General features: G+C 37.5%; 4 protein-coding genes across 4 annotated transcripts; 2 read left to right on the top strand and 2 right to left on the bottom strand.

Moving 5' to 3' along the window:
- Window positions 1-278: 278 nt before the first annotated feature.
- GCK72_022435 (uncharacterized protein) lies at window positions 279-4,844 on the top strand (the record flags this gene model as incomplete). The annotated part of the gene is made up of 6 exons (XM_053734823.1): window positions 279-370; window positions 417-539; window positions 849-956; window positions 1,036-1,200; window positions 1,334-1,552; window positions 4,772-4,844. The coding sequence occupies 6 exons, from the start codon at window positions 279-281 to the stop codon at window positions 4,842-4,844; spliced, it is 780 nt and encodes a 259-aa protein (XP_053578389.1).
- Window positions 4,845-7,189: 2,345 nt separating this feature from the next.
- On the bottom strand, window positions 7,190-7,726 carry GCK72_022434 (uncharacterized protein; the record flags this gene model as incomplete). Its single annotated transcript, XM_003096661.2, has 2 exons — window positions 7,190-7,290; window positions 7,342-7,726. 2 exons carry the CDS (start codon window positions 7,724-7,726, stop codon window positions 7,190-7,192), a joined length of 486 nt encoding a protein of 161 aa, XP_003096709.2.
- Window positions 7,727-12,441: 4,715 nt separating this feature from the next.
- Window positions 12,442-14,247, top strand: GCK72_022433 (uncharacterized protein; the record flags this gene model as incomplete). Its single annotated transcript, XM_053734822.1, has 3 exons — window positions 12,442-12,669; window positions 14,019-14,118; window positions 14,186-14,247. The coding sequence occupies 3 exons, from the start codon at window positions 12,442-12,444 to the stop codon at window positions 14,245-14,247; spliced, it is 390 nt and encodes a 129-aa protein (XP_053578388.1).
- A 1,234-nt stretch (window positions 14,248-15,481) lies between these two features.
- On the bottom strand, window positions 15,482-16,812 carry GCK72_022432 (uncharacterized protein; the record flags this gene model as incomplete). The annotated part of the gene is made up of 6 exons (XM_053734821.1): window positions 15,482-15,624; window positions 15,790-15,939; window positions 15,985-16,047; window positions 16,102-16,177; window positions 16,467-16,576; window positions 16,791-16,812. The coding sequence occupies 6 exons, from the start codon at window positions 16,810-16,812 to the stop codon at window positions 15,482-15,484; spliced, it is 564 nt and encodes a 187-aa protein (XP_053578387.1).
- Between the last annotated feature and the right edge of the window lie 543 nt (window positions 16,813-17,355).

The following is a 17,355-nucleotide window of genomic DNA, read 5'->3' as shown; positions in this document are numbered from 1 at the left end:
CTCACTTCATAGATCTCTCCGAACTCACTTCTGGATCCAACCAGATCTCAAGTCGTCCGGGTCAAGTACCCCCTCCTTATTTAAAAAAGAACATACGTGATGACAAAGTGAAAAAAGCGTGAGTTTTTATTTGATTACATTTTATATTACAAGAATTTAATTCAGAGTGTTTGATACGTTAAGAACGGTGCATTGGCAAGAGGAAAACGTATTTAAAATGATTGGGTACCATCCGGATACCGAAAGAAACCTTATTGATTTCCGGATGGAAGAAAAAAATGAAAACATGTGAATTTACTCTAGACGAATCATGCCGACGCTTCGTAGAAGAGAATGAGCTTGGAGCCGATCCAAAGTTTCTGGAGGCTTTGTGAGTATTTGTAAATTATCATTCTGAATTGAAAAAACCTTTTGAGGTTCATTCACATCCTGACAAACGACCCAGACGCGATCATATGGTTTACGGAATATGGATTGGACAATGTGGCCTTTTTCTACATGGCTCTCGGTCTACCATGTTCTTACCAATTCTTGAAGAGGTAAGATTCAAACCATTCACAGGGTCATGAAAAGTCCACATGAATCATCCGGTGAAATTAGCGCGAAATTCAAAAAATGTATCTGAAATTTTTTGAGTGCTGAAAGTTTAATTGAAAACAGCCAGAATAACGAAACTCCCCCTCGTTATGAAATGCGATTTGGCTGAGCGGCGATTCCAATTGGCACGCTCCCGAGTGGTGTTCAAACGCGCTGTATTAGACTTCCGGTTTCGCGGGAAAATAATTTGAATTCATATGGACCAAAGATGATCCTGTGGCTATTTACACGCCAAAAAAACTTTTTTTCAGATGCGATGAGCAACGCATATTGTATGCGCTTCAAGATAGCCTCCTGGTCTGTTATCATTCCGAGCAAAGAAATCTTATTGGAGAATGTCGGGTAGATGCTCATATAAAGTAAGTCGTTTTTCACACTTTTTGGAAATGACACACCTCTAGACACCGAGAAAGTGACTCAAAAGAAAACTTTTTCCAGTAGTCGGACCAATTCTGCTGGAAGTTCTGGATCAGCTGCCGTGAATGGAGCACCAACAGCAAGTCCAAGAGTTCCTAGTACTACAAACAACCGACAGAATGGATCTGCTCAAAATCGAGTAGTGTCAAATGGTGCAGAGGCACGGTCCGGACCATCAAGAGAAAAGTAAGTCATTTCTATTCCGTTTCGGAAATTGAAAACAAAAATTTGGATTTTTGAGAAAGCCCGACAAAAAATATACCCAAAAATGAAAACGAGAAACCAATTTTTTTTGAAAAATGGTAGCGCAATTTTTCAGGGGCGCTAGGAGCTTAGATGGACCTTCTGGACCAGTTGTCGCAACACATCAACGATCATCAGTTTCCGTAAATGAGACGCCTCCGATTCCAGTTGCAACAAACAGTCCAAGACCGGTCAGAAGCCAGCAAAAAGGTACTTCCTCCTCGAATGTAGTCGGACCATCAACTTCAGCCGCAGTTCCAGACGTCCCACAATCTTCCAGAGCACCAGAAGTCAGGTAATTTTTTTTCGGAGATTTCGAAAACCAGTTTGAAGTCCAAAAATAACTCATGGACTGGAAATTTTTGGTTGAAAATTTAGCCAAACCAGAAAAACGAGACAAAAATTGTTTTCAGTTGTTTTCAATTGTTTTCATGTTCTCGACTCGCTCTATCAGACTTTCGGTTTCGCGGGTGAACAATCTGAATTCATATCTACCAAATATCATCCTGCGGCCATTTACACGCCAAAAAACTTTTTTCAGATGCGATGAGAAAACAAATTGTATGCACTTCAAGATAACCTCCTGGTCTGTTATTACCCCGAGCAAAGAAATCGTATTGGGGAATGTCGGGTGGATGCCCATAACCATATCAAAAAAACTACACAGGAACCTCAAGATATAACTTCAGATCCTCGTGATTTTTTTCATAATTTCTATTTATATTCGCTTTTCTAAAATGTATGGTTTCGTTTCGGAAATAAAAAATCTTTCTGTGAGGCAAGATATGTATGAGTCCTGAACAAGCATTCTTCTTATGAAATCCTTATTCATCAAAGATTCCTGAAAAGAGCTTCAACAAGGATCAAACACTGTCATCGAATTTGGTGTGTGGTGTCTTCCCTTGGTAAACGTGAAATAATAAATTGTAATGTTACGACAATAATTTTTTAATTCAAAGTTTATATGTAAACCAATGCACTCACAATCAGTGCACTTTGGATATACTAAAAAAACGCACAACGAAATCGAAAAACAAAAAAGATAATTGAAAAGTAAGAAATACTTTCCCAAGAAATGCATCTTATTTTAATTGTTCGAATTTACATGTACTACTTGCCATAATTTCAAAATGTTTATTTGTTATTGACTGCCCATAGTGCTCATTTACGTCTAACTTTTTCTAAAAAAGAAAATCAAACCTGATCAGTATATTTTCTAGCCTCGCTAAACCAAGAAAAAAGATAAATAACTATATATTATTGTTAATGGCAGTAAGAAGCAAGATTACTTGCTTGAACAGTGCTTTTAATTCAATAACTGACATGGGAATGACCCAGGGTGTAACGCTGGGATTTCTTAGATATTTTGGGAAATGATAGCTCTTACCCCAACTAAAACAAAACAAAAATATTACGTGCCCCTTTTAAGTTTCCAAAGAATGGCAGGCACAATTCCATTTTTTTTCAACTTTTTGAGTTGAACCACTTCGAGACATCGTAACTCGGTCAATTCAAGAGCAATCTTCTCAAACTAAAGTGTAATCGCAAGATATAGACCACGGCTTCATAAAAGATAATAGACTCATGTTTCCAGCTGTGACTCCCGAATTACTATAAATGAAAATGTGAAAATTTGCACTTCTCATGAAATCAGAAAGTGGTCATTTTCGAAAAAACGTATTTGGGAGACTATGTCTATCCGATTGCCAGTGACAAATAAGGTATATATACGTATTCAAATATTTGGCTCACCTTTCACTCCAGAGACTTATTTTCATTTTTTCAGTTTTTCAGTTCAACTTCATGTACATGAAGGAGTCAGTTGGCTAACCTTAAAACTAACAAGTTACAATGAGCTTTGTTCCCAATATCCTGCAATAACCTATTTAGATTCACCCCATATGACCTAAAAACCTCGCACTAGTTTCCTTACCCAAACTCACTTTTTTTTCAATAATTGCAGAGTTTAGCCCCCACATAATGACCTATATTGATATAAAGTGTACTCTAGCGACAGGATGTTTAAACCAGATGCCCTCAAAAGCAAAACCCTACAACTTACTCATTCCAATAGCGTTTTCCATCGTCCGTGAATCCTCCAATCTAACCGAACAGCATTCAAAATAAACAAATAAGAATATTAGAATTTAAAGAAAATATTGTAGCCGGGCGACCTCTTCACATAGTGATCTGAATTGAAATAAAGTTTATCTCTCACGACGGGGTTTATATACATTTTTCATAAAAGGGCGGAGTCTTCTATACTCTCCATGCTCAAATTCCATCCGCCCACTCACTTTCGTATTTCATAAGATTGTCGTAAATTCGTCAATCACGCCTTCTAAATTCTAATTATATCCTTTCATGTTTGGCGCAACAATTAAATATCACCCTTTCACTGGATAACGCCCACTTTTATATCTCATAAGATCACCGGAAAAATATTGTGGAGGAAAAAGGAGACGCAGAGCACAAACTCCTCATAATAGTAATTGGAGGGAGGAGGTATAATAAAGCCAGCATAAGGGGGAAATGAAAGAGAAAGGATTAAATATTTGGAAGGAAAATTAACATAAGAGTTAATGTAATTGGAAATAGAAATATCAGAAAAGCCAAAGCCTTTAAGAAATTTTCAATAAACATTCGAAGGAAATTTTTGATTTTTGGAAATCTATTTGGAAATCTAGAAAATTATGATTTATGGCCATAAAAGAAGGGGGACAACTCTTTTTCTCGAGTTTTTCACTTTTCTCTTGATATCTCGAGTTGTAGTGAACCGAGAGCTTTGAAATTTGGTACAGTTATGTAACTTGGCATGAAAAAGATAAGATAGCTAAAAAAACAAATTTCAAAATGAAGTTGATGCATTTGAGTTATACTCAAAAAACAGTCAAAAAATGAGCAAATTCGATCCCTCCCTCTTTTCCTGCCCAAAACTTTCACCGGCTGTAACTCGCTCAGTTTTGAGAAATTTCAGGATCCAAAGAAAAAGAAATGTGTAGAAAAAAAATTTCTATCAAACCGTGTAAAATTCAATATACATTCCACTACTTTCTCAAAGTTTCATGAACTTTGAGTAATAATCTGGAATCTTACGAGAGATCAATCTTTTTGAGTCCAAAAAATGGAAGAGGTGTCTGTAACACACTGAAACATGGCCAGACGAGTCTGAAAATTTGTGTGAGTACTACTCTATGTCTAAATAACTAAAATCAAAAGTATTTTTGATTTTCATCACCCAGCCTTTTTTTACCATGGAGGGGGGGGGGGGGGGTACGACTCATTTTTACCATGGAGGGGGGGGGGTACGACTTTTTTGATCATAACTCGGCTAGACACCCAAATCTGGGGAAAGTCTTCACATTTTCAGATAGCCAACACAAATATGTATCCTATCATTATAAATTTACTTTGGACCGCAGTACTTGGCAAATCATCTTCACAATATCGATGTGGAGAATGGTTGGTTTTTGAAATTAATTTGTATCAAAAACATTAATCTGTAATTTTTCAGATCCACCACCATCACCAGAGGGCTCTATCGGCGATCTACAAGTAGAAGATCACGATCAAAACGGTTGGCTTGACTTTTTCTTTTGGAAAGACTTGAAATTTTGTATTTGCAGGATTCGGAGGACACCCGACTAAATGAAGTAGACACTTTCCCTGGAATGTGCTCATCATCTTGTTCGGTTTTTCCTCGGATATCAAGCCTATTTTTTTCTAAATTTTTATTTCATTCGTTTTGATTTCCGCTCCCTGTTTCCCATTCTTCCTCCACATCTTCCCTTCAACTTATTCAAAAGAAGTCACGTATTAATAAATTATATATTTTATTATACAAAAAAGACGTAGATAAAAAGTTAAATAAAGCAGTCAAGGGAAAACGATCGAGGGCAAATTATTTTGGGGACTGTTTGAGAAAAATTCAATTGATGGTTGGAGAAAAAAATTATTTTAAGAAAAAAATTCAAACATCATTCAATCACATCTCGAACAGTGCCCAAATCTCAAACCCTCTACTGAGACTTGCCACGTTTTGCCGATGGTCAGGCCATTGCTTCGGGTGGGGCAGTTGGTGGAGCTGGTGCGGCAGCGGTCGATGAAGATGGTCTAGCGGAAATACAGAATATTAATTTTTAGATCAACAAATATTAGAATGCTTTTGAAACACCCTAATACTAAATTTCTAGAATTGTTGCATCCCTAACGCGAATAGTCTTTTCATAGGTACCGTTAAATCTGTAATAGAGGCGCACCCGCCAGCAAGAGTTTGGAGCATTCTACCTTGGATGTCTTCAAAGATATGAAAACATTTTCAAAAAAAAACACAAAAAAAATACTCTACGAATGTTAAGCTATATTTTGTCAGTTTACAGCTTTTTGATGTTTCCTTTGAGAACCGAGATATACCGCTGCAAACCGGCACACAGGGGCTCTTCTACATATTACAGGATTCACGGTTCTCGAAAATTCGTATTTTTCAGATGGTTTGGGGGCCTTAAGGATACTAAGACTTTATCTAAATCAACTTATTTCTAGAGACCCGTCCTGAATCTATTTTTCCATAATTGCTACTATTTAGTGGGAAGGCTCGCTACTTCCTTATGATTGCGAACCAAAGTCACGATTTCACTACGAAAGATCATAACGAAGTAATTCTTGAAAATGAGCAATCCCCCAAAAATCCAAAAATAACAACGTTCCCCCTCGATGAATTCAATAAAATGCTAACGATTTATTTAACGACCTTTAACGAGACCCCAGTAGTCGACGCGCCATCAACGGCCCCCATTAATGATGAGAATGAATTAGAGGTGAGCAACTGATAACTGAGGAAAAGATCTTGAGAGATAAGGAATTGATAGATTATAACACAAAGTACATTCTGGAAGACTTTCGGAATTTTTTACCAGAGCCCCCAAAATGTGGACGAGAAATGATACTAACGATGCTTTCTCCTCAAGCCACTTCCCAGCATGATCCGATCCATCGGTACCGTATCCCTCAACCGCCTCTCCTGAGAGTCTCCTCCCACCTCCCCTTTCTACAACACTTGGCATCACGCCAACCGCCGAGCGCTATTCTCTAGACTCTCCGCTATTTCGACACTCTCTAGTTTTTGTCGCCGTGGTGTGTTGAGTGTCTCGCCGGGCGACGGAGGCAAATAGTTTGAGAGAGAGAGGAAAGAGAAGCTATCGATGGATGGAAATGGGGAGTAACGGAGAGAAAAAAAGAGATTTAGACAGGAAGATTCGCGAAACGTCTGCGGGGAGGTATGTACCAACACGAATGTTGGAGCAGATGTCGTTCCAGAAGAACTGCGACTGATTCAGGGGAATGACGATGAATGGCATCATCGACGGCGACATAGAGAAAGGACAAGAAAGGTACTGAAATGGCCGATGAACCAAGAAATTACAAAACATAAAAACGGGGGTGTGGCATGGAATTTCATATAGTACTTATAGATATAAAAAGAAAGAAAACATTGACGGAGCCAAAAAAACGAAAAAAAAAGAATGAGGGGGGGGGATATTTGACAGATTAAAAAAAAAGTAGAATATTCATAAGAAAAAGTTATATAGGAAGGCGAAGATGAAGAAGATGAACTGCTGACGACGTTCTTTCTGAAAACAAGTTATTTTGAAAAGATACGATTCACGTTTTTGACAAGTTTGAGCTTGTTTTCACTAGACTTGTCACGGGTCGGGACGGATTGAAATCAAACGGTGAACATGTCTGGTAATTTAGGCATTTTTACTGTAAATTTTCAAAAATGTTCAGAAAACTTTGTTAAAAAATGAGTACCCACTTTTGAATCCGGGCCGATCGGGTAGAGCCGGGTCGAGAGAAAGTTCGGCCCGGCCCGATTTTTGACAAGTTTGGGTTTTACTGTTTCTTATTCAAAAAATCTTACTTTCTTTACATTTCATCGTTCTCCTGGACCTCCTGGACCTCTGGATCTCTTTGATTGAGGTTCGACATCCTCCTCCTCGTCCTCTTGAACCTCGACGGAGCGCTTGATGGTTCCTGAAACTTAAAATTCTTAAAGAGTTTGAACTAGAAAATGTGAATTCTTACCGTTCTTCTTCTCCCCGGAGAAGAATGTCGAGATCTTGGTCTGGAGCCAAGACTTCTGGGTCTTCTCGACTTTCTCCATCGTGACCGGCGCCATCGGCTTCGGCTCCGTTGGCTCCATCGTCGGTCGACGGACGAACACGTCGACGTCGAAGCTGACGGCCCCATCCTCCTCCTCCTCCTCTTCATTTTTGAGTTCTTCGAGAATCGTCTTCTCGAGCTCCTCATTCTCCTTCTGGAGCTTCTTGATAAATTCCTCAGCTCTCTTCAACTTCTTCTCCAACTCCTTGCTCTTCTCCCTTTCTTCCTCCAGCACATTCATAATTCTCCTCTTCTCCACTTCGAACTTCTCCCTCTCTTCTTCAAATTTCTGTTGTGTCCAAATCATATTTTCAACAATCTGAAATCAGAAATTACGTATAGTTTGACAAAAAAAGTATGATTTCATATAGACGTACAGACATATATAGACATACAGGTCATACAGACTAAAACGGGAAGAACTAACTGATAGAGAAATAAAAACGGTCAAGTGTCTTGGGAGGTAGGAAAACAAGGAAAAGTAGAATTGTAGAGAAGAATACCGAGCCAATTATAAAAAATTATAGAAAACAAATGTGAACGGAGTCTTTCCACAAGCGTTCGAAAAACCAACTTGCTTACAGTGAGCCAACCCAAATGTCAAAATGAACTAACCTCATGCCAAGACTCCTTGATCTCTCATGAAATGCTTTCTTGTCTTCCTCGTCTCTTTCAACTAGGAGAATGTTTTTCACCAGAAGATGTAGATCGTCTCTGCAGAGATTGGATGAGTGTAGACATCGGTTGGTTCTCTGGAATAATCAGTGAAAAATATTTCATAAAATATTTTTGTGGAAATCGTATATGAAATCAAAAATTGTGAAAGTGGAAAACTAATTTTCCGTCACATTTCACGACAAAATGTGCTTTTGAAAATAGGAATTCTGAAAAAATGGCTTACCTCCAAAACTTCTAAATAACTAAAGTATAAAAAGTATTCGATAATAATCAAGAAGCAATTTGTCGGCCGTCATACAGTAGTCAGCCTTAAGGTAGTAACTGACTACATTCCTATTCGTTATGTATTTTCTCTACAATGGGCGGATCGTTCCGCCCATCTAGTCTATTGACGCAATCCGTCTGCCTTACATTAAGGTAGTAACTGACTACATTCATATTCGATATATATCCTCTCTACAATGCGTTCCGCCCACCTGCCCCGCCGACGCAATCAGTTTCACGCAACACGATGCAACCAAAGTCTTCTGTTCAAAAAATTGCGCCATCCCGGATTATGGCGCAAGTTGGACAATAGATCTGACCACCTGCCTTTTGTCTTCCATTTCCCTCCTTGCTGTGTAATTACTCATGGCAGAGAGTCTGTTTGAGGGGAAGAAGAAGCGCTTCACAGTGAGCATTGTTATTTTCAATGCAAATTTTGCATAGTTGTCAAGGTCCGGGCTTTGCCAGCGAAATCAAGGCCGGTCAAATTGGCGCGAAAGTCAAATTTTCAGATTTTTTCAAATTTTTCAAATTTTTTCGCAAAAAAGTCAAATTTTAGACTATCAGTCAGAATTAGAAGAAGTTCTGAAAAATAGTCAAAAATGGTCACATTTTGGATTAAAAATTGAAAAGATTTCGAAAAAAAAATTGAAAAAAGGGGTCATTTTTGAAGCCGGGCTTACGGGCTTTGACATTTTGGGTAAAAACTAAGAATTCAACACAACAGTTTTTAGTAGAAACAAATTTCAAAGTTTTCATATAACTCGTCATTTATTCATGTTGACATAAACTCGTCATTTATTCATGTTTATAGTGTGTGTGTGTCTTCGAAGTAATATTTGACGGTCATATCGAAAATCGTTCGATTCCAAAATTTTTCAAAAGCACACAGTGATTCGGATTAAACATAAAACAGAACAAAGTGTGAAAAACAAAATAAAAATGAGATGTATTCTAGATTCCCATCACAACCGTTTCCCAAATAACTGAAATATGAACGTCATCCTGATCTTCTGGAACAAAATAGTGTTATTCTACAATCACCAACATGCTTTTTCTAGTAAAACTTGTTCCCATAATTATTTACACAGCAAAGGAAATGAAGGGAAAAGTCCACACATGTTTTCCAATTTGCATCATAATCCGAGATGTCGCAATTTTTTGAACAGTAGACTTTGGTCGCATCGTGTTGCGTGAAACTGATTGCGTCGGAAGAGAAGAACAGGTAGGCGGAACGATCCGCCCATTACGTGATTGTTGCGTCGTGTTGCGTGATGAGAGGAATTGTAAATGAGAGGAACAGAAAAAAAGGATTGCGTAAATAGACTAGATGGGCGGAACGATCCGCCCATTGTAGAGAGGATACATATCGAATATGAATGTAGTCAGTTACTACCGTAAGGCTGACTACTGTATGACGGCCAACAAATTGCTTTCTGATTCTTATTGAATACGTGTTATACCTCAGTTATTTAGAAGTTTTGGAGGTAAGCCAATATTTCAGAGTCCCTACTCTCAAAAATACTTTATTGTAACTGATATCAATTTATGCAGAAGGAAAAACGCAGATTTCTTCGGAATGTTTTATTTTGAAACTTGTAATTTTGCGGTTAGGAAAAAACCCGCATCTATTTTTTTTGAGTAATCCAGCCGTAAAGTTTTCGATTTGCTTCTCCCCATACAAACCTCGCAAAAATTAAAAAATCTGAATTCTCGCCTACTCGGCATAACCCCGCATCAGGAACGCATCATTCAAATGCGCTTCGTTTTCTGAAACGTGCCGGCAGCACGTGTGCAGCAACTAGGATGCGGCAGCATATCCGCAACACTGCAGCAACAGACCCGCTGCTCTCCAGCAGCACCTAGGCAACATTCAGCAAGTGCGCTCCATCTTTTCCAGTTACGAATACTTATAGTTTTATTCACTTTTTTCCTATTTTCCTGTTTTTCATACAAATGTTTTCTCTGGATTTATTTTATGAAAATAATTCTCCCCGTTTATTGGAATAAAAATACGTGTGTCTATAGAAACAAAACAGCTTTCAACTGCTAAAAAGACAACATCACCGCCAGTCGAGCCTAATAGGATTTCAGGAAAAATGAAAAGGTGAGATTTTTTCAATACTCTAAATAAGTTTTACGTCTTTTTTTCAGAAATTTGAACGATAGGAAACGACGAGGATTTCAAAGCAAGCTGAATGCAACATCATCGAAAATTAATTCATAAATTGTACTATTTTTTCCCATCTGTATACATTTTCGTGAATTGTACTATGTTCAGATTTATGTACATCTATTATAGGTTGTAGTTGTATTTAAGTTTTGTAAATAAATGTGATTAAATAAATAGTAAACTGTCTTCGGTGCAAGAAACTATAGCAAAGGAGGCAGCGGCCTAATTTTAGCAGCGCCAGAACAGCACAGCAGCAACCTTTCCGCAACACGTACGCTACAGTACCGCAGCACAACCGCATCAGGCACGCACTCTACGCTTGCCTGCTGCTGGACTGCTGCTCGCCTGATGCGGGTTTCTGCCGAGTAAATTCAAGCATGTGACTTCCCGCCAAATTCCAAAATTTTTAAATATCCGTCAAAGTCAAAAAGTTTATAAGATAGGAATTATGCTAGTTCTATAATTTCGGGAATTTTCAGGAGTATATGGAGGTTTGGTGAATGAGTAACGACGGTTAACTACTGGAAAACTGGCAAAAATTGACGAAATCGGAAAAGTTGAAATCCAAAAATAATTGGTTGAAAGAGAAAGACGAGGAAGACATGAGAGCATTACATAAGAGAGCAAGGAGTCTTGGCATGAGGTTAGTTCATTTCGACATTTGGGTTTCCTCACTGTAACCAAGTTGGTTATTTGGTCTGTCGTGAATAGGCTCCGTTTACTTTTTTGAACTCGCACGAGCGACGTGACATTTTGAAACTGACGATTTTCCACCTATACCGTTTGGCAACTATTAAACTCTTGGTTAATGTCAGAAAACATATTTCTCAATTGAATCGGTTTCAAAAGCTTTCAGCTCTTTTCTAAACTTTGACTAGCGACAGTGGTTTTCATTCAAACTATAGAATCGATTCGTTTGAATGTTTTTTTAATGAAAAAAAAAGGTTCCATTACAAGTTTAAATCTGTGTCAGGAACTCAAAATTATGCAGTGAATGACGTTCGCAGAACAGGAAACGAAATAAATCCCTTATGAGAAAAACCAGAAAGGTGGATATGTCGTTTTGTCCTCTTTTTTTGAGGGTTTTTTGAGTGCAACTCGAATTCTTCAGACCCATTTACAAAACAAATTTCTTAGGCATCTTTTTAATACCAAGTTACAAAACTGTGCCAAATTTCAAAGTTCTCGGTTTAACACAACTCGAGATATTGAGAAGAAAGACAACACTTTTAGAAAATAATTGATTTCAAACTTTTATGGCTGTAATACTGCTCCAGACTTCCATAATTTTCAACTGTCTCGATAGTCCGTTTTTTAGGAATCCTAAATCTATAAAAATTCAGAAAACCGTTCAAAAATGGCGCCGTACGAAGTAGGAAACGGCGAAAGTCGTGAATTTATCAAGTCATTCACGCATTTTAGTTGTTAGCCAGGGCTCGGCAAATTGTTTGAGTTAATGTTTTAAAGTTCTGATAATTGGAATAAAAACAAAATAGTTGAGATAAAAAAAAACACCGAAACACGATTTTGTCTTATGATTTCTTCGATTACACAATTATAGTTAAGCCATGTTTTGAATATCGCAAGTTCAATGTAGCTACTCAAAAAATTTGCCCAGCACTGTTGTTAACTTCGTTTTAGATAGCGTTGAATGGACGGAAATATAAGCGTTTGAAGTAAAGTTTATCCTATGGGAGTGGACATTTATCTCAATTTACAAACTTGTTTTTCAATTTTTCAGATCCCTTCCAAGAATCACAATCGGAAAGAAGAAGAAGAACCAACTTCAACCAATCCAACCAATCGACATACCAACCCACAAGGGATGACTCCGGGATAGACTCATCCAAGATCTGGATACAGAGGAGGATAAGGAGAACGCAAAGGCAACCCGATACTCGAAGTACATGACACATCAATTCCAAATCCACGGCAAGGACACATTCTGGATCGATTTGGCTCCGCCGACATCAGACCCAATGGAGCAGGAGGAGGTCAGGAGATATAGTCATGAGACACTCGGAGACAAGCACTCGTTTTTGGAAAAGTGTGAGGAGAGGAACTGGGAGTTCTCCATTTTCCAGAGATCCCAGTTTGCGATAATGGGGATAATAGAAGAGATCAATAGGTTCATAGTTATTCATCATTAGTTGTTCTAAATGATACTTCTCTGTACTTAATCCCTCTTATAAATAATAAAACACATATTTGCAAGATTTGTTTATTTTACTGCCTTTTTGGAAAATATTTCGAGATCATTCATGTGTATTGATGCATGATCTTTTGATTTTTTGGAAATTCTATCTTAGATTACTCCAAGACTTTATCAACTATACGAATGCACAAATCTCAATCCCCCATTTCCCTCATATTTCCCGCTTTTCTAATTACACCTTCTTCCTAATCCTAATACGAGTTCATGTTCTGCGTCTACCCCTCCCGCGCAATGCTTCTCCAATAATCTGATATCCATGAATGCACACCCAGAAATTCCAATTGTAATAAATCAGAATATCAGAATGTTCGAGAAACGCAGGTGGGCGACTCGGAGAGGTTTGATGAAGAAGTAAAGAAAACTCCGCCCTTCTAGAGAAAAGTATATAAACTCCGTTGTCAGAGCCATATTTCCAATTTCGATCACTATGTGTAAGAGGTCGGGTATTAATATTTTTAATGAATTCTAATATTTTATTCTATCATTCCAAAAGATCTTGAGTTGGATGTAATTTTTCAGCTAGTGGAAAAAGTGAGTTTGGGTGGGGAAATTGTACCTCTTACTTTTGCGTATATTTGGTTGGAAAATTAAATTATCTTTAGAAGACTATGTGGGTTTTCCTGTGTATGTTCGGTGTTGGCCAGATCGTACTCTTCTCCGCTTTCAATTCAATTCCTGCCGAGACTGAGCCTCATTCCGTTCTGGATTTGGACACATCTGTCATAAGGATCCAGTTCTCCAAAGAATGAACCCCAAAGCGGTAGGCTTTTTAACTAACTCTAGGTACTAACTCATAACTAATTCAGGATCCCCCCGCCACCATGATGATTTTCAAAGTTCTCCTCATCGTATACCCAATATGGTTGTTCCATCAACAGAAAAACTCCAAAAAGACGGGGATGGTTCAAAAAAATCTTGGCCATGGTAGGGAAGTGGTTTGGAGTGCAGACCATAAAAACATTTTTTTCAGTTAGGGTTCCAACGTTAACTAAATAAACTTCTACAACGCGGAATTTATGATATATTTTAAAATGCTGCCCTTCGCTTTCCTCATCATCTACCCAATCTGGTTGTTCTGTCAATAGAATATTCAAAGTGAGTAATGCATTTCAGTTTCCAAATATCTTAGTTCCCAAGCGTCTGGTTTTGAAACGTCATGTAGCCGCTTAAATCAAAGTTTTTGAAATGACGGATAGGGGAAGGCGAATGGAAAAAAACGACGACGAAGTTCTCCTTAACGGTTTAAATAAATGAATTGTGTATTTACAGAAAACCCGTTGGCCAACTTTCATAATTATCGCTAGAATCGTGTTACTCCTCACTCACATCATCATCCCATGGTATTGGGTCTACGACCATTCGAAAAAACGTAAGTGATTTTGATCATGTCATTTAACATAATTAGCATAATTAAGCAATTAACGCATTTTTTCCAGACAGCAGCCTCAATCACCGCTATCCACTCTACAAATCCAGATCGCCGACAACATGGTATTGATCGAAATATTTTTATTGTGATTAAATTGATTTCATTTTTTTGAATAAACATTGTTAATACAAAAAGTGTGTTCTGTTTGGTTTTTCAGATTTTGAGGGGATTTAAAAAAATCATTTTTGCAGGGTTTAAAATTTTAAAGACAATTTTCAAGAGACTTTGAAGTTTACGGGGGGAGTTCAGGGTTAGGGGAATTTCACGCAGCTAAAGCGTCTACTTCTAAGCCGATTTATGCCAATTTCCAGAATTTTTTGTCAGTTTCTCGGCTGTTGCGGGTTTTTTCAAATCGATTCTACTAAAGTATGATTAAAATTTTCACATCGCAATTCTGGGAGTGCACTCGGGGGTATAAGATTAGTTAGAAGCATTGCGTAAAAGAGAGGAAACGCATGCACGCCTCGTATTAGGACTAGAAAGAAGGTGTAATTAGAAAAGCGGGAAATGTGAGGGAAAAGGGGATTTGAAGTTGAGTGTTGGGATTTGTGCATTCGTATAGTTGATAAAGACTTGGGGTAATCTATAGAATATCCGAAAGATCAAAAGATCATTTTTCAAAACATTTTAATGATCATAGGCGAATCATAGTACTGGCCAGAAATATATCATATTTTGTTTTTTTCAGTTATAAATTCCCAACTTTGACAGTTTGTCATAGTAAAACTAATTGTCCCACGAGATAACTTTTTATGGGATCAAACAGACGAAAAGTAGAACTTTATTTTTGTAGTTGGCCCTTTTGGGTACGGACACTCCCTAGCAATTTACATATCGATAAAATAATGTCCATCTCAAATCGACGCATTTTAGTACAAAATAATTCGATTTTTGAATTTGCACTCAAAATAATTATCGCTCTCTAGGAAGTGCGCGTACAAAAGAGTTGATGGTTACAAAAACAGAGCTCTACTGTTGATCAGTTTGATCCATAAAAAATTTACATTGTAGGAAAAATTGGTTTACAATGAGACACTCTCAAGTTGGACATTTTCAACTGAAAAAGAATTTTTTTTAAAATTGTTTTGTCCAATGCACAACTAAATATTTATTCATTTCAGTGATCAAATAAAAAGTATTTTATAAAAATTAAAATATTTTCCCTAATTCTCGGATGTCTCTCGTCTCTCGTCCTCGTCCTATCCACTCCCAGTAAACGACTCCTTTCTCTTTTTCGATTTCTTCCCATTCTTTGTCTGAAAAAAAGTTTTTCAAAGAATTATCGACAGTACCTAAAAAGCACTCACCACATGTTTTCTTGTCCAATACAACTACTATTTGTCTTCTCTAGAACCAGTATAGAGTTTTTGCATTCATCATCATCATTACCACTTTTTTTAGGAATCAAATTGGTGGTCAATGGATTAAAGAGGTTTGCCAGGTTACCTGAAACTTTTGGATATCAATGTGCTTTGAAAAAATTTAAATTAACTTACAGAAGAACGGATCGAGATAAGTTACGCAAGTTCTAATGTGTTCCTTTGCTTCTTCGAATCTTTTATGGAACTGTAATAAATAATCAGCAAATCGGAAAGCCACAACAAAACCAACCTTGTTCCGCACACTGAATTGCTTGCACCAAGTCATTTATTGCTGATGCAATAGCCGAAGAGTCCTCATTCACTGCTCGACCATTTGGAAACATTGCATACAAGGGACGATTGTCTGGAGGCTGGCAGACGAATACGAAAAGATTCTCATCTGTAAGAGACATAAATTTATAAGTACATAAGCTTGAAAACTCACCTTGGCCTTCGGAAGATTCCACTTCTTCAGGTGGATGTACTGCAAGAAGTTGGTGTAGTTCTCCTGAAAATCGTTTTTGAATGTCAAAATTTCAAGATTTAACTTCAGTTAACTTACTTTGATTGTGGTTGATCAAAGCTTGACGAGGAGTTTGGTAGAGTGGAAAGAGAGTGATGGAATTCGGTTGACGATCCTAGATGGTCTTTAATGAAATTTTAAGTTTAATGGAATTTATCGTGAGGTTGAGAGAATAATTGGCACACGGAAATGTGAATCGTTAGTAACTAAAAACCAAGTAAACCAGCAATGAAGGATCAGTCGGCTAACCCTAAAACTAACAAGTTACAATGAGCTTTGTTCCCAATATACAACAATAACCTATTTAGATTCACCCCATATGACCTAACAACAGGAAATTAAATTGTTTCCCTCAAATACGAGTAAAACAAAAATCCCGCACTAATTTCCTCACCCAATCTCACTTTTTCAACAGGTGCAACATCTATGGTCTGTGTTTTCACAGTGTAAACCAGAGTAGCATGGAAGTTGAAACTTCTCTTTCGGAAGTGGAAAGTCGGAAATTCATGCAACTCTGTTAAATACAGATAATGAACTATGTATTATATAATATCTAAGATTTTTTGAAATAATCAAATGAAATACTAGAATTCAAAGAAAATAAAGCAACCGAATCTTTTCCCTACAATATGGCCTAAATTGATATAAAGTGTGTTCTAGCGACAGGGTGTTTTCACTAGATGCCGCTTAAAGCAAAACCCTACGTATATCTTTCAGCCACAACTTACTCATTCCAATAGCTTCTCCCATCGTCTGTCAAATCTCCAATCTAACCAAACAGCATTTAAAATCAACAAATAAGAATATTAGAATTTAAAGAAAATATTGTAACCGGGCGACCTCTTCACATAGTGATCTGAATTGAAATGAAATTTATCTCTCACGACGGGGTTTATATACATTTTCCATAAATAGGCGGAGTCTGCTATCCTCCGTGCTCAAATTCCACCCGCCCACTCACTTTCGTATTTCATAAGATTGTCGTAAATTCGTCACTCACGCCTTCTAAATTATAATTATATCCTTTCATGTTTGGCACAACAATTAAATATCACCCTCCCACTGGATAACGCCCACTTTTATATCTCATAAGATTACCGGAAAAATATTGTGGAGGAAAAAGGAGACGTAGAGCACTAACTCCTTATAATAGTAATTGGAGGGGGTATAATAAAGCCAGCGTAAGGGGAAAATGAACGAGAAAGGATTAAACATTTGGAGGGAAAGTTTATATGATAGTTAATGTAATTAAAAATTGAAATATCAGAAAAGTCAAAGCCTTTAAGGAATTTT

The sequence above is a fragment of the Caenorhabditis remanei genome, chromosome X (genome assembly GCF_010183535.1).
Source record: "Caenorhabditis remanei strain PX506 chromosome X, whole genome shotgun sequence".
Lineage (NCBI taxonomy): Eukaryota > Metazoa > Nematoda > Chromadorea > Rhabditida > Rhabditidae > Caenorhabditis > Caenorhabditis remanei.
This window is presented reverse-complemented; position numbering and strand designations above follow the sequence as displayed.